Source organism: Anolis carolinensis, chromosome 1, assembly GCF_035594765.1.
Source record: "Anolis carolinensis isolate JA03-04 chromosome 1, rAnoCar3.1.pri, whole genome shotgun sequence".
In the NCBI taxonomy this organism is placed as follows: domain Eukaryota; kingdom Metazoa; phylum Chordata; class Lepidosauria; order Squamata; family Dactyloidae; genus Anolis; species Anolis carolinensis.
Genome location: NC_085841.1, coordinates 300,883,026 through 300,908,602, shown reverse-complemented (window position 1 = coordinate 300,908,602; position 25,577 = coordinate 300,883,026). Strand labels below are relative to the sequence as shown.

The window sequence follows — 25,577 nt, the reverse complement described above, 5'->3', positions numbered from 1 at the left end:
TGTTGGTGGACAGGAAAAGAAATTTAAAGATGAGCTTAAAGCCAACCTTTAAAATTGTGGCATAGACACACTGATAACTGGGAAGCCCTGGCCCTTGAACGTTTTCACTTGAAATCAGCTGTTAGCAATAGTGCTGTGGAATTCGAAGAGGCACAAATGGAGGGAGAAAGGGAGAAATGTGTCAAGAGGAAGGCACATTAAGCCAACCCTCAGAGTCGGCCCTAGGTATTTTTCAAGTGTAGGCGAACAGAATTTTGGCACCCCCCCCCCAAACCAATCACTGAAAAATAAAAGCGTTGGATAAGTGAAAATGTTGGATAATAAGGAAGGATTAAGGAAAAGCCTATTAAACATCAAATTACATTATGATTTTACAAATTAAGCACCAAAACATCATGTTTTACAACAAATCAATAGAAAAAGCAGTTCAATACATGGTAATGTTATGTAGGAATGACTATATTTGCGAATTTAGCACTAAACATTGAACAGGGATATAGAGCAGTGTGGACTTAGATAACCCAGATAGCCCTCAGTATTTAAAAAAATCTCTAAAATCAGGACAATAAATAAACAACAACACTCTGAAAACAGAAGAAATCCAGACAGTAAACAATCAGGGACAGCTAACACATCCCAAAAAAAGATTCTTCCAGGCAAGAAGAAGCCAGGCCTTGAAGCCACAGGGCCATTAAATGCTAATCAAGGTGATTAATTACAACATTCACACCTGCTTCAAAGAAGACTTCTTTCTCCCACCCTGGACTTTCTACATATATATAAACCCCACATACCTAGCTTCCAAGTTCCCACAGACCTCACAATCTCTGAAGGTCCCAAAGGTGGGCTCACGTGGTGTGAAGGCGGGCCCGCGCTGGCCGGAAGGCCCAGCGCGGGCAGTGGGAGGCCCAGCGCGGCCGCCAGGAGACCTGAAGGAGAAGGAGGTGGAGAGTGGCGCCCTCCTCCCAGGACGATGGTGCCCCCGGGTCGATGGCGCCACAGGCAAATGCCTAGTTCGCCTTATGGTTGGACCGCCTCTGCCAACCCTGACCGGGACCACCTGAAAATCGATGTCCTCACTGCGGAATAACATGCGGATCAAGAATAGGTCTCTACAGTCACCCACTGATTCGCTGTCAAGATCTTACACTTGGAAGGCAGTCATACTTCGACATGAGTGATCACCACTGACCTATAGTTATGGTGACAGACAATTAATCCTGGTGCGACCTCCCCATGTACTGTACAGCAACTGCTGTGATCAATATGGTTCTGTTCCTCTGTCATTTGGGAAGCAGTTTACTGACATCTCCACTCCGTTGTGTGAGTGATCTGCATTGCAACAGACAGAAGCAGGGTATCTGTCTGCCTTCTGCTAGACATCACTCACAAGAAGGAGGGGGGAAATTTCTGTCAGCTGCTTTCCAATCAACAGGGGAGCAGATCCCCATTGGTGACAGTGTTTGTAGCCTGGTGCCGCACCTCAGAATAGCTTCACCTTGCTGTAGACACCAAGCAGCACACAGATGATAGTCTTTTGTAGTTTATTAAGCAAAAGCAGTGAATATACATTGTAGCAAAACAGGCAGAAATACAGTTCCAATAATAGTTGCAAAATAGAGTCCAGAAATCTAAATCCAAAACTTCATAGACAAAAATAGTAGTCCATTCAATGAGTTACAAAGATCCATGGCAAAAAAACAGCATGGAAACACAGACCAAGTTCTCTGTTAAAGCGATGATTTGCTTTGACAAAGAGTTGCCTCTCAGCAGACTGTTTTTAAAGCAAATCATGAAAGCATTCTTTTTCCCTTCACTAGCCTCCTTCTTATTAGCTAATCTAAGGCTTCGATGTGGCATTCCTTTAAACTGTAAACGAGAAGCTCGAGAAAGCAATGAGGCCTCACACTCGGCCTTGGCCTGGCATTCAAGGTCGGTGCCTTCGTTAATGTGAACTTGAACCTGAGACACATCATCCTCATTATTTCCCATGGGAACGCTTCCTTGGTTTTCATCAGTGACAGGTTGCATCTGGTTCTCTTCAACAACAGGCTGCAACTCTGAACCAGACTGTGTCTGAGTCCCATAATTCCCCACATAATCAGAATCACCCTGAAACCCATCTTGAATCCCAAAATCCTCATCACCATCATCCCCTTCACTCTGAGGCTGTTGCTGAGTCACAAGACCTGGTAAGTGGCCATGGAACTTCCATGGTCCCTACATCACTCCTAATGGTTTAGACTAGAGGCTACACAGGGATCAAGAATATATAACAGGCATGACTGCATATCTCTAGGTTTCACAATTGTAACTGCCATAGAGAATTCTGGCTATAACTATTACAGCTATTACTCACCACTATTAGAAATACCATTCCTAAAAGGAAGAATAAAAAGTGGTAGCCAAATGTTTGGATTTTAGAGTGTGGGAAATAGGGGGCTTTAGTTCAGAAAGAAAGAACATTTTCCATTAAGTTGAGAGAGTTCTTTGCAAGAACCTTTTTTTCCTTTTCTCCTAATTAGTTTATAAACCAATTAGACCTTTTTCACTTGGCTTTTCAGATGGCATGGCACTGCAGGAGGTCTAGCAGAAATTACATGCCAAACTTACAAAAGTCTTCTTCTCTGAAAACTGTCAGTTGCCAAGCACAAGTTCTGGGTACACACACTCCCATGCTAGTTACAAATTTTGGGAGTCATTGCCCAAAAAAGGTGCTTTCCTTCTTAAATACTTCTTAGGATGCTGTTAACATATGTCCATTCTGTAGCTTTTAACAACTGTGCAAAAGATAAAATGTCAGCAGATATTGTTTGTTACCTAGTTACCTACTTTATTAATATTTTTATACCATTTTTTTTACTTTGTATCATTTTAAATATGTTTTTAGCAGTCTTAAGGTGAGAGAAAGTTGGGATGGTGATATAATAATAATAATAATCATCATCATCATCATCATCATCATCATCTTTATTTATACCCCGCCACCATCTCCCCAACGGGGACTCGGGGAGGCTTACATGGGGCCATGCCCAGAACAATACAATATCACAGAATATAAATAGAACAACAAATCATAACACATTAAACAATACAATAAAAGATAATATACACTACATTAAGCAAAATCAAAAGAACAATAAAACCAATGGCGGGCCACATGAACACTAGGTTAAAAACTTGGGGTGAGAAAGGGAATAGGAATAAACCACAGAAAACAGGGTCATAAAGTAGTGGTGCAATCTGGAGGACAGATATTGGAGGAGAGTAACAAAAGGGATGTATGCAGTAATTACTCTCCAAAAGCACAACGGAAGAGCCATGTTTTCAAATCTTTCTTAAAGGCTGCTAATGTGGGGGCTTGCCTAATCTCACCGGGAAGTGAGTTCCACAGTCGGGGGGGGGGGGGGCACAGCAGAGAAGGCCCTCTCCCTTGTTCCCACAAGGCGGGCCTGAGATATCTGGCTGGTAACGAACAGCAAGTATCTGCTGGCATTTTATCTTTTGAGCAATTATTAAAGTTACAGGAGTCAACTCTACTTTTCAAACTAGTAACTCTTCTTCAGGGGGATTTAGAGAATCTATCTGTTTTCCTGAATGCTAACATTTCTAATTTTGAAGAAAACGGTGCATCAGTTTTCCTTCCTACCTTGCCCCAACAGGAGATAATAGCAATTGTGCCTAGACAGACACAAGCTAATATGATGAAGTCTTCACAGAGGACAGGTTTTGGTTTCTAAAAAAATCTCATGCGCTATTAGGAAGTGTTAATCCTTGCTTTTGGAGAAAATGTGGGATGCAGATAAAATTCACAACTGTCCTGTATGTTGATATTCCTTGTTTGAATGGCTGCCTAGACTGGGGCATGTTGAAAGACAAAGAAATACAAAGAGGGGGAGCAGGAGATGGAACTGCTCCCTGTACCAAGGGCCAGCACCCAGGCTACAGACTGCACAAGCTCAAGGATCACTTGTCCACAGGTTGCAGCCCTCCTCACCACGGCAAGATATAACACATTGCTCTTCATGTTTATCTGCAAGGTTTGCATTTGTTCATAGAAATTGGCATACTTTTGAATGAAAATGGCCATGCATTTTCTGTTTTGGAGGGATGCATCTGTGCCGACCCTGAAATGTTCTGGGAGGTGAGGACAACAACAGCCTATGTGACAGGATGGGGACCCCACTAAGAATACCCCCTCATACTCTGCAACAGCCCTAGCTATATTGTTTTTAAGCATTTTCTCTTAAGCTACTTTGTAACTGTTGGCCACATGAGTAGATCTTAGGAGATTTTTCTTTTGCTAATATATTATTTTCTATCTCAGTAGTTGGATGACGGGATGCGTTTGACGAAGGCTTCTGCTTTGCCTTCCCAGGTGCTATTTTAATTCACTTTAATCCTTCTGACAGCAGAGTGTGAAAGAAACATTTACTTTGGTTTCTATGCAGTCTTGTTATTCCATCATATGCTTTACCTAGCCTCATTTTAATGAAGGCATACACCTTTTAATGAAGGCGTGCACACACACAATCTAGGGTTATATCTGAATAAGCTATCAAGCTTAGCTTCAGGCTTCCTGGGATGCCCTGTTGAGAATTTTCTGCTTACACTAAGTACTGCAAAAGAAATCTTTAGGGAAGATGGTAGAGAAGGAAATATGTGACATTTTACTGTACTGTTCTGAGCAGAGCTGGCCCTAGGTATTTTTCAAGTGTAGGCAAACAGAATGTTGGCACCCCCCCCCCCCCAAAAAAAAACAATCACTGAAAAATAAAAGCGTTGGATAAGTGAAAATGTTGGATAATAAGGAGGGATTAAGGAAAAGCCTATTAAACGTCAAATTACATTAAGATTTTACAAATTAAGCACTAAAACATCATGTTTTACAACAAATCAACAGAAAAAGCAGTCGCGACTGCGCCCCTGTATGTTTGGAGCCTGAAGCGACTGCTTAATTCGCCTCATTGTTGGACCGACTCTGGTTCTGAGTTTGGATGGGGGAAGATATTAACAAATGCAGACACATAACAGTATTAAGAATATCAATTGCAGCCAGGTGGCAGTAACAGGCAGCTTGAAGGGGGACAGAGGCAGACATCTCCCTGATGACCTCTAGAAAGGTCATCAGTACCATTTTATGTATTTTAAAAAAGCAGAAAAGGTTTTTCATTAATATTCTGCACTGCAATCTCTGTGACTCACAGCCCTGCAGCCTTTTAAAATACATTTACTAGTCTTAAGGAGTTAGGACAGGAATGGTTCCCAAAGGGCACAGAGGTGCTCAGTAGTGGTGACTCATGTACACAAAGCACTTCTCACCTGAAGTTATTTATCCTGTCCTGAAGATTTTTTTAAAAGGCCAACCTGCACAAGCATACCTCTTGCAACTGCAATAATCAAGGCAAGAATGGCTAAACATCTCCTAGCCCCTGCCAGACTTCTTCATTACTTGTTTTGGGCATCTTGGGACAGGATCTGGAAACTGAATGCTACTTTCTAGTAACAGCAAGCAGAAGGAAGTTAAAGAATAAAAGCTGTCGGCCTTGTCCTCTGTAAGAGGACATTATGGACATATGCATATCTATCAAGTGCATGAAGGGCATGCTTTAAAACCTTTGACAGTGGGGTTCTTTTAATAAAGGTCTTTTTATGTCCAAGTCCCACTTTCATCCGCTTTCTGGCTAGATTTAGATTAGCAACATCAGCATTGAGAGGATGGTGAAGACAGGTTGAAGAAACCATCTTTTGGGTGTAGAGCTGCAGAAGTGTGTCTGCACTAAACAATACAATGCATGATTTGGCCACGGTGGTACCTCGAAAAGCCTGATTTGGCCACGGTGGTCTATGCCTTAGTTACATCTAGAATGGAATACTGTAATGCACTCTACATGGGGCTGCCTTTGAAGACGGCTCGGAAACTGCAGTTAATGCAAAGGTTGGTGGCCAGATTACTAATGGGAGCTGGTTATAGGGAGCATATTATGCCCCTACTAAAGCAGCTCCACTGGCTGCCACTGAGTTTCTGGACCCTAAAGTCCTAAACACTTCACGTCCAACCTACCTTGAGACTGCATCTCTTTCTATGAACTGGCACAGGCACTAAGATCTACCAGGGAGACCCTTGTCTCGATCACCTCCATCTCAAGTGTGGTTGTGAGGACAAGAGAGATGGCCTTCTCAGTGGTGGCCCCCAACTTTGAAATGCCCTCCCGAGGGAGATCAGACTAGCCCTCACGCAATGGAAGACATATTTTGACAAGTCTTTGACCATATTTAGATTCCTTTAATGAATATACGTGAGGACCTATAGATTTTTTTAATCAAGCAATTTACAAGACTGAGACTGATTACTGTTGTTTTTACCTGCAGCTATCGCTGTATTTTATTGATTTTAACCAAGGGGCATTGTGAAGTTGTGAGGTTTATGTTGGTTGTTTCTTATTTCATGTTATTGTTTTTGACACTTTTTGTATTTTGTGTGGTTGTGCCTTTGAATGCTTTGTGAGCCACTCTAAATCCCTCTAGGAGATGGTGGTGGGATACAAGTAATGTTTATTTATTTATTTAAACAATGATTGATCTGGGGAAAGTATGTATCAGCTACTGTAACCACATGTGCCTGTCTGCAACAGGCAAGTTAAACACCAGCTGACTCCATAATCTCTTAAATTACAACCATGTATAAACAGCAACCCAGAGAGAAAAAAGGGAAAGCAGACAAACCTGCCTCACCAGCTGTTCCCAGCTTGCAACAAAAACACAGATCCACAAGCTTACTGTAAATTGGAAACCCTAAGAAAAGTATAGAATGGTTTTAAAAAATACCCATGATAATTTAGGAAGATGCCTTCAAGTGAGCTCTGAGAGGTTCAAATGTTTTTCTTTACTTAAGTTTTAAATGAAAATCTTCCTGAAACATAAAGGATTAAGGTTTTCCGAAGTGGCAGAAAGCCAGATTTCTGGCTGATTTTTTTTAATAGGACCTTCACATTAGACCCATGTGACTCTTTTTTCCCTGTTAGTGATTTTTACAAAAAGAAGTGTCAGGACTTGAATGGCAGGGCAGTTACTCTGCAGAATTGGATGCTTCGGTGATCTGAAACAGGCAATTATAAAAGCAGCCATCTCAAATCCAGAATGCTTTTAAATGTCTACTTTTCAGGTCCTGGTAATGAAAATTCTGTTTCTGATCTTGCTGCAATTATTTCTGGCCCAATTCAGTGTGGTCATTATTACCCATAAAACAACAAATGAGTCCAGGTGTCTAAAAGCCCATACCCTTATTGCATGGACGTATCAATTCCAGGTCTTCTGTTCCATAACCAAAAGGGATGTAGCTGGCAGTAACATAAGTGAAGGTTTGCCTATGGTCCAACAGGATGAGAAGCCTTAGTCTACAATGGTTGGATAGACAACCCTCATTTCTGAGAGCACAGATGGCTACTGGTGTCAAACCACAGCTGTGGAACTCTTTCCTCAAAGATATTAATTCTTAATGGCTTTTAGGTGAGTGCTCAAGAGGTTGATGTTCCCGCCCCAGCCTTTTTAAAAGGTTTTAATTGTGGTTGCTTCCATTGTCTCTGTTCTATCACAACTGTAACAGATGAGGGCTTTTGTAAACAGAATTTGATTATTGTAAAGTGCCTTTGGTTCTAGAAACAAAATAAATCAAGGTGGTCTCCATTTCAGCCAGAAAAATGTCTAAGCCTGCCGCAGCTGATTGGTCTGTAATGACTCCTGCACAGCTTGACTTGTCAAAGAAGAAAATCAGCAGTACTCTCTGACCTGTGAGGCCAAGCTGTTTCATCTATTATCAAGTCAGAGTCTCTTCTGAAACTCTCTAACTGTGATCTAATTTATTTGTTCCAGTTATTTGTTCTGTCTTCACATTCCAAACCTTGATGGTTTTTCCAGCTTCCTGTTATTGGATATACTCATCTCCTGCAAAGACTTGTTCTTGACGTCATTCTTTTACTGGATGATAGGGTTGTTAGGTGTCTTTTATAAAAGATGGCCCTTAGTTGAAGTCTAGAAAAGATGGCCCTTATAAGATTAGCAGGTGTCCTTTAGTATAGGAGATGCCCCTACATTTGAGGACAGAAAGCTTGCCTCTTTTAGGGCCGGCTGGTGGTCTTTATTATAATGAATGTCCTCTGTTTGAGGGCTATAGCCTTTATATGGACTGAACAAGTTGCCAAAAATCTTGTATTAGGGATGTGGGCTCTTCCATTAATCCATCTTTTTATTTATTTTTCTCACTCTTAAACTCAAGACAGCTTATAAAAGGCTAAGTACAATACGGCCCATGCACCTGCAGGGAATATTTCCTGAATTTACTGTGGAAACAAGAAACCATACATTATAGCAAACCCCATTGAAATGAATCACTTCAGTCTCTCTGGAGGACCTAGCAATTCTTAGAGAGGATGATTGTCCAGAAATTTTCTAGGTCCTCCTATGAAACTCTATGGTAATTTCCATCAAAACATACTATAAAATCACCTGGAGGTCATAGGAAATTCCTAAAGACTGCATATTTTATCAGATGCAGGTAGGTAAAACTGTGGGTATCAGTCTCATGGAGAGTCATACTGTATAAAAACCCAACTTAGTTATAAAAAGCATAAAATCAAAATTAAATGGTCAGGCCAGTAGCCAAGATTTTGATTCGGGGGGGGGGGGGGGGGGCTGAGTCTGAGTGAGAGAGGATCTACCCTAGTAAACCTTTTGTATCGTTATCCCCAATACCCCCATGCATATGGGATATATTGAGCATGGTGATCATATCATGATATGAATAAACATAATAGTTTAAATAATAAATGTAAGGCCTTCTCGCGGACCACCCTGAGAATTTCGGGAGGAGGGTTGAAGCTCCTCAAGCCCCCCCGGCAAAATGACAAAAAACAATTAAAATTTTACTATAAGACAGATTAAAATCAGTGGTCACTTTTGTTAAATCGGTTTCCAAAAGCTTGCTGGAAAACAAAATTATTAACCTGTCAATGAAAATAAAATAAAGGAGGAGTCATCCTAACTTCCCTGAGGTGGAGTTTCCAAGTGTGGGAAAAGTCACAAAAGAGGCCTTCTGTGAAGGCAAATCTTGGGTAGGCTCACATGTCTTAAAGACAAAAATGTGTGCAGCATATTATTTATGAATGTGGAGAATTTTTTAATTTTACAGGGAATACTAAACTAGCTTCACAAAAAACAATACAGCACCTCCACATGGCTGAGTCAAGCACAGTCATATGCTGGAGATGAAAAGAGGGAAACTTTGCCTCTGTTTATGTACTATTTGTCTTTGTCAATTGTATAACAACATTGAATGTTTGCCATATAAGTACCTGTAATCTGCTTTGAGTCCACTTGGGGAGACAAAAATATATTATTATTATTATTATTATTATTATTATTATTATTATTATTATTATTATTGACACAACGACGTTGTATGACACAGCAAACAAGATAGACATGCTGGATTTCGTTTCACAAAACCACAAGTCGAACACTTCCCAAGTGTCTAGGACTGTGTGATGTATTTTCGGATGATGCATGCAGATCCCAGTAGGGTGGCCTTTTACAGTTGGCAGATCGTAATGTTGTCAATGTCTATTGTTTCCAAATGCCAGCTGAGATCTTTTGGCATGGCACCCAGTGTGCCCATCACCACCGGGACCACCTGCACTGGTTTCTGCCAGAATCTTTGAAGTTCAATCTTGAGGTCCTGATAGCGGCTGAGTTTTTCCTGTTGTTTTTCATCAATGCGACTGTCACCTGGGATGGCAACATCAATGATCCAAACCCTTTTCTTTTCCACAACTGTGATGTCTGGTGTGTTGTGTTCCAGAACTTGTTCTGATGTCTTGCTCCTGGGCTGCAAGGATCAGGCCTTCTGTCTCCTTCTTCTTCTCCCCCCCACCCCCCGCAGGTGCCACCTTGACGTGGTGGGGGGGCTTAACCACTCCAATGATGACTGAGGGCTGTGCTGGTGGTAGTGTAACTACCGGCAGGTCCAACCAAGCCAGAGAGGCCTCAGCTGAGGAATGGAACTAAGTGCACCTAACTCATTAGCATTATGGAGAATCAAACCAAAATGAAGTCTATACTGGTTCGGTCGTCGCCCAGGATAAAAAGGACCACGGTGGATGCTGCTGATTCTGGACATCCATCGACAAGTGAGCTACGGAATCAAAATACAAATGAACAGTCACAGAAACTGCAAAAATATACAATGCCAGAAAACCGCACTATTATTATTATTATTATTATTATTATTATTATTATTATTATTATTATTATTATTATTTGGTATTAAGGGGGAACTCAACCATGTTAATATCTATTTCCTGATTGTTGGTCCTGCTTGTTATGAATTCAAAGTGTCTTTTATTACATTATTTAGATAATCTGGAAGCACAACTGGATACTGAACCTCATCACAGCTTGATCTCCTTGTTCCTGATGCTGCATGCCAAGTCACTCACTGGTGGTGCTCTTGATAAATTATTGTGCTACAATTTATCTTTCTGAATATTCTGCTTAGTCTTCAATGCTCGCTACCAGTATGAGAATGACTCCAAATATTTTATTTGTTTATTTAATGCATTTTAATTTCCCAGTAAGCAACATTTTATGACTCATAAGTAAGCTGGTGAAAAAAAAAGTATTTTTATTTTTAAACAGTAACTGAAGCAGAAAATAAAACCAGATACAACCAGAAAGTTATGAGTCCTAAATTAAAATAGTAACAGCAGTGATATGCAAGCACTTAAAAAAAATAATTAAATGCCAATTGACTTAAAATGTTGCCAGAAAGATTATCATGCTTAAGTAAGCCTTTCTGGGAGGGCCTTCCATAGGATATGGTGCCACTACTAAATGGATTTTTTCTTTCATGGCCATCCATCTAGCTTCTTTTAAGATCACAAACAATGCAAGAATGTTACAAGAACCTCTTTTTCAACAATCACAAATAAAATAATAAATATGTGTCAGAGCTATAGTATTGTCTGCACTTGACAATTCCCCCTGTAAAAATAAGACCAGGAACAGATCGTGCCCTGAAAATACCCAGCCACCTTGGGTCCCACTCTGGGAGAAAGGTACATACAACTGCAATCAGTCAATCAATCAATAAACTAAATCAGAGTTTCTCAAGCTCTGCTCCTCCAGATGTTTTGGACTTCAACTCCCACAATTCCTAACAGCTGGTAAACTGGCTGGGATTTCTGAGAGCTGAAGTCCAAAACACCTTGAGGAGCACATTTTGAGAAACTAAACTAAAGTAATACATGTTAAAAGAGATCTAGGGTTCAGAGGGCCCTTCCAGACAGGCACTATATCCTTAGGGTAAAGGTAAAGGTTTTCCCCTGATATTAAGTCTAGTCGTGTCCGACTCTGGGAGTTGGTGCTCATCTCCATTTCTAAGCCGAAAAGCCGGCATTGTCCGTAAATGCCATGTGGCTGGCATGACTGCATGGAGAGCAGTTACCTTACTACCAGAGCAGTACCTATTGATCTACTCATATTTGGATGTTTTTGAACTGCTAAGTTGGCAGAAGCTGGGGCTAACAGCGGGAGCTCACCCCACTCCCCAGATTCGGACAGCAGACCTTGAGGTCAGCAAGTTCAGCAGCTCAGCGGTTTAATCTGCTATGCCACCAGGGGCACAGGAGGATGTGCAATAGGGACCATCACCAAAGATTCCATGTAAGTTTGCCTCCCTCATGCAATAAGGTCCACAGTCATGCTGGGTTTGCCTTGGATCAGTTGAAATAAATATTTTTCTGGGCATGGAGAAGAACCTGTTGTATCTTCCCTCTGCTTTAACAGAGACCCCTGTATGTAGGCATCAGCCTGACCCAGTTTATTATATACTTACTTTGTTTAGTAACTGCAGTTCCGAATTGCAAAATAACAGCATGCTTGGCTAGGGCTATTTGCAGCAAGCCCCTTTAAAGGGTCACTTGGTGGCTTGGATTTACTTTCGGTGAGTTGGCCAGTGCGTGGCCCATCCCTTTCTTGCTGACGTCTGATTCTCTCGCACATCAGAGTTTTCCCACTGGGGCTGGGGAAAGCGTTTCAATGAAAGCTGCCTGCTTGCAGTCTTAAAGAGACTGCAGGCACTGGAAGCGCTCTGCCTCTGTTTGCTTCTTCCCCCAGAGCATTGAGACAGACATACTACCAGGAAGGATGGATAGATCATCTGTCACAGCCTAACAATGCAGGAGTGATCCATTAGTTTATTTTGAATCACTTTCCTATAGCAACTGCTAAGGAGGATCTATTGCATTCATCCAAAGAGGCTGAGATCAGGCGAAAATCCTGCCAGAAGATGAAGGACAACCATGCTTGCTGAGTAAAGTTGTGGTTTCCTATTCAGAGACGATGGTTTTGTCTATTCCAGTCATTGCTCTGGGAGCTACCTTGGGGACAGCTACAAGCATCCTTGCTTTATGCGGTCTCACCTGCTTGTGCAAATGCAAGCGAGCTGGGAAAGCAGACTCAGACAAGGAAAAAGGTCTGTGTGCCGAAAATGCCAAGCCCAGCGTGCTCCAGACTGTCCAGCAGGTAAAGAGCACTCTATTGATTTTCTTCTCTGCTCCACCTCCAGAGACATAGCGGCTCAAGAAGGGCAGGTTTAGAGCATGGATGCCCAATGGGTGATAAAATCTGATTGATAGCCATTATTTCTCTTTGTAGGCTTTCAGGGTGCAGCACGACTTCTGTGCAGGGAGGGGGGCAGTGGGAGGGAGGGGTTCAGGTGGCATGTGAGATTATGAAAGCCACAGACTGCTTTTGTTTTCTGAAAGGGAAAGGCGAGGTGCGTATTTATTTGTAAAAAAGAAAAGGCAGCCTTTCAATCAGTCTATGTGGATGCAGACTCCAGACAGAAAAAAGAACTAAGAATTTTGTCTGAATGTTGAACAATGCTGCTTGAGCTTTCTGTCTATATACATAGATGGCCTCTGCTACAAAAAGAAAATCCCTCTTAGAATTAACTAGCATTCATTTATATATTTATATAAATGGTGTATTTCAACACTTAATAACTAGTAAACATCATAACATTGATTTAAAAAAAACCAGTTGATCAAAATAAACAGTTAAAATTAATAACAGCTCCATCAAAGTCCCATTTCAGTTAAGAAGCGAAGTAAACAAGTGTTTGGTTGGAGAGCTATTATGCTGGGACCAGGTAGAGTTAATTATGACAGAGTTCTTCAAGTTGGGAGCCAATGTCAAACAGACCCTTTCCCTTGTACCTCCCAATTCAAACTGTTCTTACAATGGGACATGTGTAGGGCTTCTAATCCTGATCTGAGAGTATGATGGGTGACCCTGCAGAGAACCTATTTGTTTGTTTGTTTGTTTGTTTCTACTCTGCTCTTCTCATCCTCAGAGCGACTTACAAGTTTTGGCAAAAATCCAATGCCACAGTTATACAACAAACACAATACATCATTAAAATCAATAAACATAGAAATTACAATTAACACAAGTTAAAACATGTAACCAAATCACTAATCATGATTATTTCCTATGTAGGGTTTGTGAGGGCCTGCTGCGCTTTAATTTTACTCATCAAAGACCTGCTTCCACAGCCAGGATTTAATTTTTTTTTTGTGAAAGATCAGGAGGGAGGAGGCCATTCCACAGCTGAGGGGCCACCAGTGAGAAGTCCCTGTCTCTTGTCCCCACCAATCATGCAAAGGGGAAGGGACCAAGAGCAGGGCCTCTCTGGCAGATCTTAATGGTCGATCTGGCTCATAGAGGGAGATATGTTTGGACAGGTAACATGGGGTTTCCTTGGCAAATTTTGTTGAGAGTGGACTTGCTTTTGCCTTTCTCTGAAGCTAAGAGAGCATAACTTGACCAAGTTCAACTGGTAGGTTTCAGTGGCCAAACAGGGATTCAAACCATGATCACCTAAACTTAACTATGTACTTAAATCACTGCACCATGCTGGCTATCTAGAGGAAGCTGATATATTATAAATGAAACAGAAGAATGTAATATGTATTAAAGCATGTGACGAGATTTTAAGTCAAGGCAGAAATAAAATCAAATTAAGGCATGTGTAATGTTAACTGTTGCTACTTTTGCACTTTTTATGAATTTATGTTGTCCACAATAAAGTTCAGTATTGCTAGATCTCACTGAATTATCTCAATGGGTGGTGGTGATGGTTGTTGTTGTTTGTCATTGTCCCCCAGTGGGATCCAAAGCAATTTCAATCTGGCTGTCAGGTTATGGCAACCCCATGAATTTCATAGAGCTTCTTACTCTATACTATAGAGTGCTCAGAGCTGAAGCAATTTATAACCAGAGGTGAGTAGCAGTCATTGCACACTATTTTGAAGGACCTTGGATGAAAACACAGATCCCATCACAGGCATTGATTTGTTGAATGCACATGGGCAACTCATTCTTTTGTGGCTTCATGTACCCAACTGGACAAGGTCCATGGGTTATCATGTCCACTGTTATTTATTTATAAAGACATTTTTTATAATTTTCCAGTCCTAAGAAGATCTCATTCTTTTTTGGTTTTGTTTTTGTGGCAAGACCAAAACAGAATAAACCAAATAACAAATTTCACCCTGGTTTAACTGAGGTGGCACAGCGGGTTAAACCACTGAGATGCTGAACTTGCCGACCGAAAGGTTGGTGGTTCAAATATGGTGAGCGGGGTGAGTTCCCATTGTTAGCCCCAGCTTCTGCCAACCTAGCAGTTCAAAAACATGCAAATATGAATAGATCAATAGGTACTGCTCCGGTGGGAAATGACGCTCCATGCAGTCATGCCAGCGACATGACCTTGGAGGTGTCTACGGACAACGCCAGCTCTTCGGCTTAGAAATGGAAATGAGCACCAACTCCAAGAGTCGGACACGCCTAGACTTAATGTCAGGGGGAAACCTTTACCTTTACTTAACAAATAATTAAAACCTGAAGTGAAAGGAAGAGAGTTAAATCAGTCAACCATTCCATAACTTTCAACATTTTACAAGCTGGGGCATGTTTGGTTTAGCAACATCAGAGTGTGGTCAAAATGGTAAACATTATTAATGAGGGAGAATATAGAAACTAAGAGAGATTGCAACAGTTTGCTTTTGCCTGGGCAAGATAACATTCTCCCCTCTCCTTTCCCCCCACTGAATTAACTGAGTGTGAATAACTTTGAATTTAATTTGTAGAAATGGAAGTCAGCTGAGAACATAGGGAAAAGTGGGAGAAGGTGAGAGAAACTGGGATATTTCAAAAGCAGCTGAAAGAGTGGGATGCCAGAAGATTAATTTAGACTTTCAAATCTGGACAGCTGGAGGCATGTCTTTCTTTTCATATATTAGAAAATACTGGCTATACCCAATACAGCATAATGAATCATAAAATTGTGGCTGTAATGACTAAGCTCCCTAACTAAATAAGAGACAAAACATGAATAATTATAGAATTTATTGGTTATCAGTCATCATCATCTGCACACCAAAGGCCATATATCCTAGTTTACATTATTGCTAGAAATGTTTGTGTTTCCCCCTCCCCTTTTGAAACTAATTTCTATGATATTTTAGTCTTCTGTGATGCAATTTTCTTTTTGATCTTGTGAAGAGACTTTTTGTTTTGTCTGTCTTTTTAAGGATTTTCAATAATCTGTTAAAAAACACTAAACCACTAAAAGCCAAGTGGAGTAATATTTCCACTGCCTGCACATCACACATAGTACCACATCACATTGAGAACAAGAATTCCATAACCAGGGGTGCTGCTACAGAAAAGACCCTACGTCATGCTCTCACCAAGCAAACCACTTTGAGTAATGGGACATACAAGAAAACATCTGAAGATTTTAATATACAAGCAGATTGATAAGGAAGGAGGTGATCTTTCAGATGTCCTAACAACCAGCTATGTAGGTAAGGTTTATTAAAAATATGAAATTGCTTATCAAGCTCATAGAGACCTGTCTACTTCTGAAAAGTATACCCCACAGAGAAATTCTGCACCAGCTGCAGTTTCCAAACACTTTTTAATAGGAAGTCACACATAAGGCTTGTTACGGAATGAAAGACCTTGTCCAAATTTACCTTATATATAAGTTAATATGATAATAACTATCTCATTCGCTTAGCTCTTCTGTATTATTTCTTTTATGTCCAAATGGCTATATCTGCCTAAATAACAGAATGTTTGATCTCATTTTCTGGTTTTTTATGGATTTCCTTTGCTAGGTATTACAATCTAGTATCCACTATTCAGTCACTATCTATTCTTATAGCCAATGACTGTAACAAGAAATTCCAAATGAACACAGTCAAGGAGTCCCTCACCCACCCAGTTCCAAGAAGGAAGACAATATTGTGCTTAATACTTTGTGACATAAAAATTATTTACCAATGCACTTAGATATAAAACTTTACGGTTAAATGTTATGGTATGTGGTTATACTACTCTTCACAAACATCTGGTTGCACTTTTCATTCATTCCAATTATCTTTTTTAACGCCAGTCTTTGAATGTAGAGCAGGATTATAGTAAAGGCTGGCCATATACCAGTGATGCAGTTCTACAAATAAGAAAAAATTGAATGCAAAGATACAGAATGGGGGACGCCTGGCTAGACAGCAGTACATGTGAAAAAGATCTTGGAGTCCTTGTGGACAACAAGTTAAACATGAGCCAACAATGTGATGCGGCTGCTAAGAAAGCCAACGGGATTCTGGCCTGCATCAATAGGGGAATAGCGTCTAGATCCAGGGAAGTCATGCTCCCTCTCTATTCTGTCTTGGTCAGACCACACCTGGAATACTGCGTCCAATTCTGGGCACCACAGTTGAAGGGAGATGTTGACAAGCTGGAAAGCATCCAGAGGAGGGCGACTAAAATGATTAAGGGTCTGGAGAACAAGCCCTATGAGGAGCGGCTTAAAGAACTGGGCATGTTTAGCCTGCAGAAGAGAAGGCTGAGAGGAGACATGATAGCCATGTACAAATATGTGAGGGGAAGTCATAGGGAGGAGGGAGCAAGCTTGTTTTCCGCTGCCCTGCAGACTAGGACACGGAACAATGGCTTCAAACTACAGGAAAGGAGATTCCACCTGAACATCAGGAAGAACTTCCTCACTGTGAGAGCTGTTCGACAGTGGAACTCTCTCCCCCGGGCCGTGGTAGAGGCTCCTTCTTTGGAGGCTTTTAAACAGAGGCTGGATGGCCATCTGTCGGGGGTGCTTTGAATGCGATTTCCTGCTTCTTAGCAGGGGGTTGGACTGGATGGCCCATGAGGTCTCTTCCAACTCTACTATTCTATGATTCTATGATTCTATGATTAGCTTAGTTAAAAACTGATCATGGATCATTCACTCCTGCATTTTGCAGGGTTAGGTCAAACACCTGCAGACCTCCCTGCATTGGATCTCTTAATATTTACTTAATACATTTGTAATGTAGTCATTCCCACTAAAGGATTCAAGATGACACACATTAGGTTAGGCTCCAAGGCAAATGATATGCTCAGACTCAGCGATCTTCATAACATCACTTTGCTGAAAGATATTTGCATGCACTGCTATGCTTCCGGAGCATTTTGAGTACACCACAGGTATTGATTGTGATAGTGTCCTCCATTGATCCTGAGGTCAACAGGGTAGTTTAGGGGGTGTAGGCCAGGCTGTGTAGCAAACACAGCACTATCTTCTTTCCACAGAAGAGACTGGCAAGGGGATAGGAGAGGAATGTTTAACGGTCTGCCAGCAGCTGCCCTCCCATATCTGCTGCCTGAAGTGGTTCCTTCATTTTGCCTCATGCTTGGCTGGCCAAAACCTTGTGATTTTATTATATTTGTAGATTATATATACAGTAGAGTCTCGCTTATCCAACGTAAACGGGCCGGCAGAACGTTGGATAAGCGAATATGTTGGATAATACAGAGAGATTAAGGAAAGGCCTATTAAACATCAAATTAGGTTATGATTTTACAAATTAAGCACCAAAACATCATGTTATACAACAAATTTGACAGAAAAGGTAGTTCAATATGCAGTAATGCTATGTAGTAATTACTGTATTTACGAATTTAGCACCAAAATATCATGATGTATTGAAAACATTGACTACAAAAATGTGTTGGATAATCCAGAATGTTGGATAAACGAGTGTTGGATAAGTGAGACTCTACTGTGTGTGTGTGTGTGTGTGTGTGTGTGTGTGTGTGTGTGTGTATATATATATATATATATATCTGATTCTTTGTACTGCCTGAAATTGGTGAAAACAGAAGCAAGAATGATCAACAGACAGAGATATGGATGAATAAAAGATAAGGGATTTCAGCTGGGGGTGCTGATGCAGTTACATCATCACATACTACGTTGTCTTTGTTGTTGTGTGCCTTTAAATCATTTCATAGAATCATAGAATAATAAATCTGGAAGAGACCACATGAGCCATCTAGTCCAACCCTCTGCCAAGCAGGAAAAGCACAATCAAAGTATCCCTGACAGATTATCTCAATACAAATATATCTGGGGCTGAATGTATTTGACTTGCTCAAGTTCACCCTCAGGGTTTCCATGGCTGAGTGGGGAATCAAACCCTGGTCACTGTAGCTGTAGTCAAATGCTGAAACTACTATGGCAAGCTGGTTGTCATCACACTATGTAGTTAAGTATTATTGAATATAGTTGCTAATTTGGTTTTGCTAGCATAGTTCCTTTTGTCCTGGCTTGTCTGGAATGAGAAGGCTGGGTCAGGAAAAAAATATTGCTATTGTAGTGTGTCTTCAAATAATTTCTGAATTATGATGATCCCAAGATAAACATATGGGCTTGTTCAGTGGGGATTTACCCTTGCCTTCCTCTGAGGCTGAGAGAATGATTTATCTAAGGCCATCCAGTGGGTTATCACAACTGAGCAGGAATTCAAATCTGGACTCTCCATGTCCCAGTCCAACATTCAAACCACTACAGCATGCTGACTGTCTAGGCCATGGGTTCTCAAATTTTTCAGCTGCGGGGCCCTTTTTGAAACAAACATTTCTCATGGAGCCCCAAGAAATGTTCATATATAATAGCAGAAATCCTGGCGGCCATCCAGTCCAACCTCCTTCTACCATGCAGGAAAAGCACTCCCTGAGCGGTGGGAGAGAAATCAGGCTTTGGAAGCAAAGAAAGCAGGAGGGGTTTCTGTGTGGTGAGAAAAAAAAACTCTGAGCAAAAAGGGAAGTGTCTGTGCCCCAAGAGGATGCTACTGCTGCTGCTGTTTCCAGCAGCTAAAAACTTTGATTTCCTTGCATTCTCAGGAGGAGGAAAGAGAAGGTGGCTGGAAGCCACATGGTGCCATGGAGCTCCTCACTATCACCCATGGAACCCAAGGGCTCCGCGAAGCATAGTTTGAGAATCCCTGGTCTAGGCTATAGGACATTTTAAAGGCGAGATATACAGTTTGACAGGACATCATATACAGCAGGCTCTGATTCCAACCCTTGGTGTCTCTAATTAAATATAGATATTTCACTAGAAAGGCTGGGGAAATAATAATATGCCCTGAGTGCTTTTGAGAGTTTCTTCTCACATTGCTCCTCCTCAGAGTTGCCTGATTTTGCAGTCAAGGCAGAAAGGAACGTGTATATGTGAATCAGCACCATAAGTGCATGATTTTGAAGTTACAATGGACCTTTGGTCTGATTGAATGGGATTTTCAGAACTTTGGTCTGATTGAATGGGGTTTTCTTCCCCTTCAATGAATTTTAAACACTCTAATTTGCTGCCAGGTTGCATCCATTATGTAAACTTGTAAAGAGTACCGTCAAGCCTCCACATTTGTGGGTTTAACTTGTGGAACTGATTATTCACCAATTTGACCAATGTGGTACCTCAAGGTCCTGCAGGGCGGCTCCATGGCCTACTTCTGTCAGATGTTTACCATAGAGTTGTGCTAGAGGACCTCTCTAGGAACTCAAGGCCTTCCAGCACAACTCCATGGTCAATTTCTGGTGGAAGACTTAAGCCCCTTCTACTCTACCATATAAAATCCAGATTATCTCCTTTAACTGGATTATATGACGGCATAAACTCATATAATCCAGTTCAAAGCAGATAATGTAGATTATCTGCTTTGTTAATCTTGATTATATGGCAGTGTAGAAGGCACCATAGAGATTTCTAAAGAGATGTTTTTTAGATTAAAAATTGTGGCTTTTATTTACATTTTCCCACATTCACTGAGGTCCTGTACCCTTAAGACAAGTATGTGTAAACCCAGGCCCGGAGGTCAGATATGGCCACTTGGGCTCTTTTGTCAGGCCCTCCTATCTTTCACTATCCTATCCTTCCTTCCTTCTCTCTTTCCTTTCTCCTTCCTTCCCTCCCTCTTCTTCCCTCCCTCCTTCCTTCTTTTCCACCTTTTCATCCTTCCTTCCCTCTTTCCTCCAGCCTTCCCTCTCTCCCTTTCTCCTTCCTTCCTTCCCTTTTGTCTTTCCTTCCTTCTCCCTTCCCTCCCTTTATTTGCTTCCACTCTTCCTCCCTTCCTTCTCTTCCTCCCTCCCTTCTCTTTTTCCTTCCTCCTTTCCTCTTGGGGAATGTTTAGCTGGGAGAAGAGAAGGTAGAGAGGGAACATAAGAACCAAGTTTCAAGATTTAAAAGGTGTCCCATTGAGGAGGAGGAGGAGGAGGAGGAGGAGGAGGAGGAGGAGGAGGAAAACTGATTTTCTGCTGCTCTAGAGATCAAGACACAAGGGAGCAATGGTTTCAAATGGCAAGGAAAGAGATTCAACTGAAAAGAATAGGGAGAACTTCCTGGAGAGTGGCATAGGCTGCCTCGGAGTGTGGTGGCATCTCCTTCTCTGGAGGGTTTTCTGCAGAGACTGTCTACTGGGAGTGCTTTGTTTGTGCCTTCCTGTATGATGGGGGTTGGACTGGATGGCCCTTGGAGGTCTCTTCCAACTCTAGGATTCTAGGAGTCTATATCAGGAGTAGGAAATGTGGAGTCCAATGGATACACTTTTTCTCTCCTGTCCACCATGTCATCCTGACCAAGGCCAATCCTTTCCTGTCTTTCCTTCACTTTCTGCCTCTGAAAGAGAAGAGAAAGGGGAGGAAAGGGCATGGAAGGGACTTGGGAAGACCCCACTCCCAGCCCGCTCCAGCCTGCCATGCAGCCCCCAAGTTAGAAAGTTTACCCACGCTTGCCCTAAGCCCACTGAAATGTACTATGTGCCCTTTTCACGTGCAATGTACTTTGTTATTTCAGCCAGTCCTCGTATCATCACTGTAATGTAAAGCATTCACAACATCCCTAGTACCCATTACCAATTGTAAATACAAGAAACATTGATTTCCTCCAGCTAATCCGTCTGCCTGTTCTTAACATTAATAATGCATGGAGCTTGTTCCCAAAAGCTGTGCATAAGTCAGATTGATCACATCACATAGACAGATGAATACATACTACCAGTTTTGCTTCATTCACCATTCCCATGTTTCATATGTTTTCAACCCTTAACCAATTCAGTCATGTTTGTGTTACTATTGTGTGGCATGAAACCTATGATGTTGCATCAATGGAGATTATGGTTACCTTTTGATCTTGCAGTCAAGTCAGAAAGGAACAGGTGTATATGTGATTCAGCCCCATAAGTGCATGATTTTGAAGTTGCAGTTTTTCTCACAGCAGATGGAAAATGTCCTTAGATAACTTGCCTGTCTAATCTCAAGATTTGCTTTTGCTTAAAAAATACTTCTCTTGCCAGGAACTGCACTGTTTTCCAATATCTGTTTTAGAAAAGGCACATATGTGTTCTAAATCTGAGGAGTGTACTGATTGGTTTCTGTGGGAAGTGTATTTTATCCCTATCCATTTATACCAACTGCTAGCACATATACTCTATAAGCGTTATTTTCCACCAATGTGAAAAGGAACAATATTTGGAAGGCTCTCAACATCAAGTATTGTGGAACTGTCATGCAGGAAAGGCTAGATTGTGTTTTCATGCATACTTGTATTATTGCTTTTTCACACACCACTAAAAATGCTTTGAATTTCAAAACAATTCTAAAATGATAATTGCATCTTGTCTAGACCTTTTTTTAGCACCTTTTCTAAGAAAAATGTATTTTTTCATTTTGGATTTTGAAATAAGTTAGTTTACAATGGAGAATCTTCTACTCTGAACCACTTGATGTCTGCTCAGCCTAGCAACCAATGTACTGTGGAGCTAGAGAAGAAAGCAGAAGGGTTATTTTAAACCCCAGTGATTTGACAGGTTTTCTTGTATTTTCAGACTTTTTTGTTGATATATGTAGGTTGCCTTCCTACTTGCGATTGTGTGAGGCTCTTCTTTTAAAGCATCAGCAACCATTATTTGTAAAACAGAGATCTTCAATTTTTACCTAGTAAACAGAAAGCAGTGCAGCTGGAGAAGGAGTGAATTGGTAGACATATATGGCTCCGAGGGAGTCTATCAGTTGTTCAGCCATCATGGATTGCCAGGTGGGTCTGGATTTTGGCAAAGAATGGCGACTGTAGCAATGTGGTGTGCCTGCACATTGTTTCTGACTTGTGGCAACCCTAAGGTGAACCTACCATTGAGTTTTCTTTGCAAGATTTGTTCAGTGTGAATTTGCCTTTACCTTCCTCTGAAGCCGAGAGCATGTGATTTTCTCAAGGTCACACAGTGGGTTTCCATGGCTAAATGAAGAATCAAACCCTGGTCTCCAGAGTTGCATACACACCACTGACACTATCTGTAAAAATAGCCTTCTCTGTAACTGTAGTGACAGCTCCTATTTACTGTATATTGTACTCTTCACTTCAAAATACTCCCACTGTTGCTTGGATGATAACAGACTAGTTACGAACAAGATAGGTTCTATAGATTTATTCTTAAGTTTAATTTGTAAGTTTGGACAGATACATTTTTAGGTGTAACTCCAGCCAATATACATATAGATTTGGATTGCATACGGAAGGGTCAATACCCCTGTGTCTGTGTGTCTGATCAGACAATTTCACCACACTTTCTGTCCATGTGATAATTGGATTTTAGTAAATTTGGCTTGTTGTGGAAACAAGTGAAAAAGCTTCAGTTGAGACACCTTTTCCCCATGATAACTCGTTCAGGAGTGGATTTCCCTTCTGTGGGATAGATTTTTCTCACTTCCTGTTTTCTCACCCCCGCTCTTAACTATGAGTCATTTGTAAATCAGACCTTTGTAACTTGGGGACTGCCTGTATACTCTTAACATAAGTATGCAGAAATGCACTGGTGTGCTATGGACAAAGATATTCACTTAAGGTCCAGGAATTGAGTAGTTGGGTGAATGCAATCATACAGAACACCCATAAAGCTATATGTGTTTATGAGACCACATCAAATATTCAAGGTAGTGAAAAGCTATTTTAGAATTACTTACTAGAATAGCAACCAGCAATTGATCCACTTCAAAGCTAATCAAACTCTAAAAACCTTTTAAAGGAACATACAATTCTGTGTCACACCAAATCAGGCTGCTCTCCATCTGATTCAGTGGTGACAGCTATTTTGACTGGTCTTAGGCAAAGAGAATTCCCATCACTTCCCACTATAGATCAAATTTACTGAAGGTACTTGGGACTGAATATGGGGAGATGAATGTGCAAGCAGGTTTTTTAGACAGATGGATAGCCAAATCTCAGGTGTGCTTTGGCTGTGTGGAAACTAAGGCCCCTTCCACACAGCTGTATAAAACTCCACATTATCTGCTTTGAACTGGAATATATGGCAGTTTGGACTCAAATAACCCAGTTCAAACCAGATGGGATTGTGGATTATCTGCCTTGATATTCTGGGTTATATGGCTGTGTGGAAGGGCCCTAAGTGGACCTTGTACTTGTTGTTCTTGTGTGCCTTCATGTCATCTCTGACTTATGATGACCTAAAGGTGAACCTATCATCAGTTTTTCTTAACAAGAGGAGGTTTTCCATTGCCTTTTTCTGAGCCTGGGAGGGTGTGACTTGCTGATGAGCACTCAATTGGTTTTCATGGTGAGTAGGGATTTGAATCCTTGTTTCTAGCATCTAGTCCAACTCTCAACCAATACTTCCCGACGACTCTCAAACATGACCTAATTATTTCAAAAATCCTCTGCAAATATGCAGTTCTGGCATTTGCACAAGTGATCTATTTCTTCAGCAGCAGTTTACTAGTGTCCTCATTACACCTGAGCATTTTCCCAATTTAATCCGCTTTAAACTGCCTCCTGCAGTATTCTGGAGAGACCCAGGGCTTCTCTGGATGAGTTTAAAGGCCCCTCCCTAAACTACAAACTTCAGAATTCTACAAGAGGCAGAATTAGAGTTTACCTAAAGAAAAGTAATCCCAAAAAATTGATGCGACCGTTAAACATGATCTGTAGTTTCAAAGCAATTATTTGTAGGCTTGCATCATAAAACACAGGGGGGGGGGGGTGCACAAAATATTGCCAGGTGGACTATCTCTGTACAAAAGCATGTTAGATCATCTTTGAAAATTGAGGGAGTAACCTGTTATTGTATGGTTCCGCTGAGATTCTGAGATGCTCTCAACTGGTAAATATTGCAGGGCGCAGCATGGCAATGAACTCTAATAGTGTGTTGTTCTTCTGGAATGACTCTTTGAAATGCCTTGGGGACAAAAAAGGTTTCTAGCAGACATGCAGATTGGCAATCAAATGACCCATCTTCAATTAATGCTACCTCTGGGGCACTGTGTGCATGTATTATTAACAAAACAGAAAGAAACTAATGAAAAAACATTAATTACGGTTGAGAAGATGTTCTCTCTGCTGAGCAGTTAGAGGACTATCTTTTGTTCACCTTAGTAAGTGCAACAGGAGCACCATTCACATTTCTAAAACCTCTCATTTCTGTTTGGAACATAAATGAAATGGAGCAAATTAAGTATAGTGCAGGCTCTTGCTTTGAACTGAAATGAGGCTGTCCAATCAGTTCTAGGACATATATTCATATTCTCATATATCAGAAGATCTGACCAATGGAAATACTGTCTATTTTCCCTTTCTTTTTAAAATGCTCTGTTTGACCTGTTCTTTGTAGAAGGAAAATGCAAAATACATTCATATTGCATATGCTGACATGCACATAGACATGCTACACAGCACAAGAAGGGCTATTCAGCCTGGTAATTGAATATAACATCAAAATATTAAGCATTAGGGGAATGCAAAATTCACGAGGTCGATTTGTAATTTGGGTAATTTTAGTGGTTCGGGCATAAGGTCCAGCCCTACCTACCTACCAGTACCTAGCTACCTACCTTCCTTGTAGTTTGTCTGTGTGCACCAGCAGCCTATCACCCTCCCCCCTCTAAAAATGACAGAAAGGCAAGCCTTGCCAATTTCCCAATTTGTGCAAGTTGACCAAATCATCCCAAAATGGAACTCCAGATCCCGAATTACAAATCTGAATGGCCTTCCTCCTAATCTCCTGGAATCTTCCCAAACATGGAATGGGCCGGGGGGGGGGGGGGATTTCAAAATTTGAAACGAAAATGGAATGGATTTCTCCCATTTTGCACAGCCCTGTTAAGCATAT

General features: G+C 41.1%; 1 protein-coding gene across 1 annotated transcript in view; it reads left to right on the top strand.

The window, feature by feature from the left end:
* Nucleotides 1-12,396: 12,396 nt before the first annotated feature.
* The window catches only part of syt13 (synaptotagmin 13), a 47,700-nt gene continuing 34,519 nt past the window's right edge, over nt 12,397-25,577 (top strand). The window contains exon 1 of the mRNA XM_008105544.3: nt 12,397-12,579. Within this exon, the coding sequence (XP_008103751.1) occupies nt 12,397-12,579 (183 nt within the window). The remainder of the gene's footprint in view (nt 12,580-25,577) is intronic.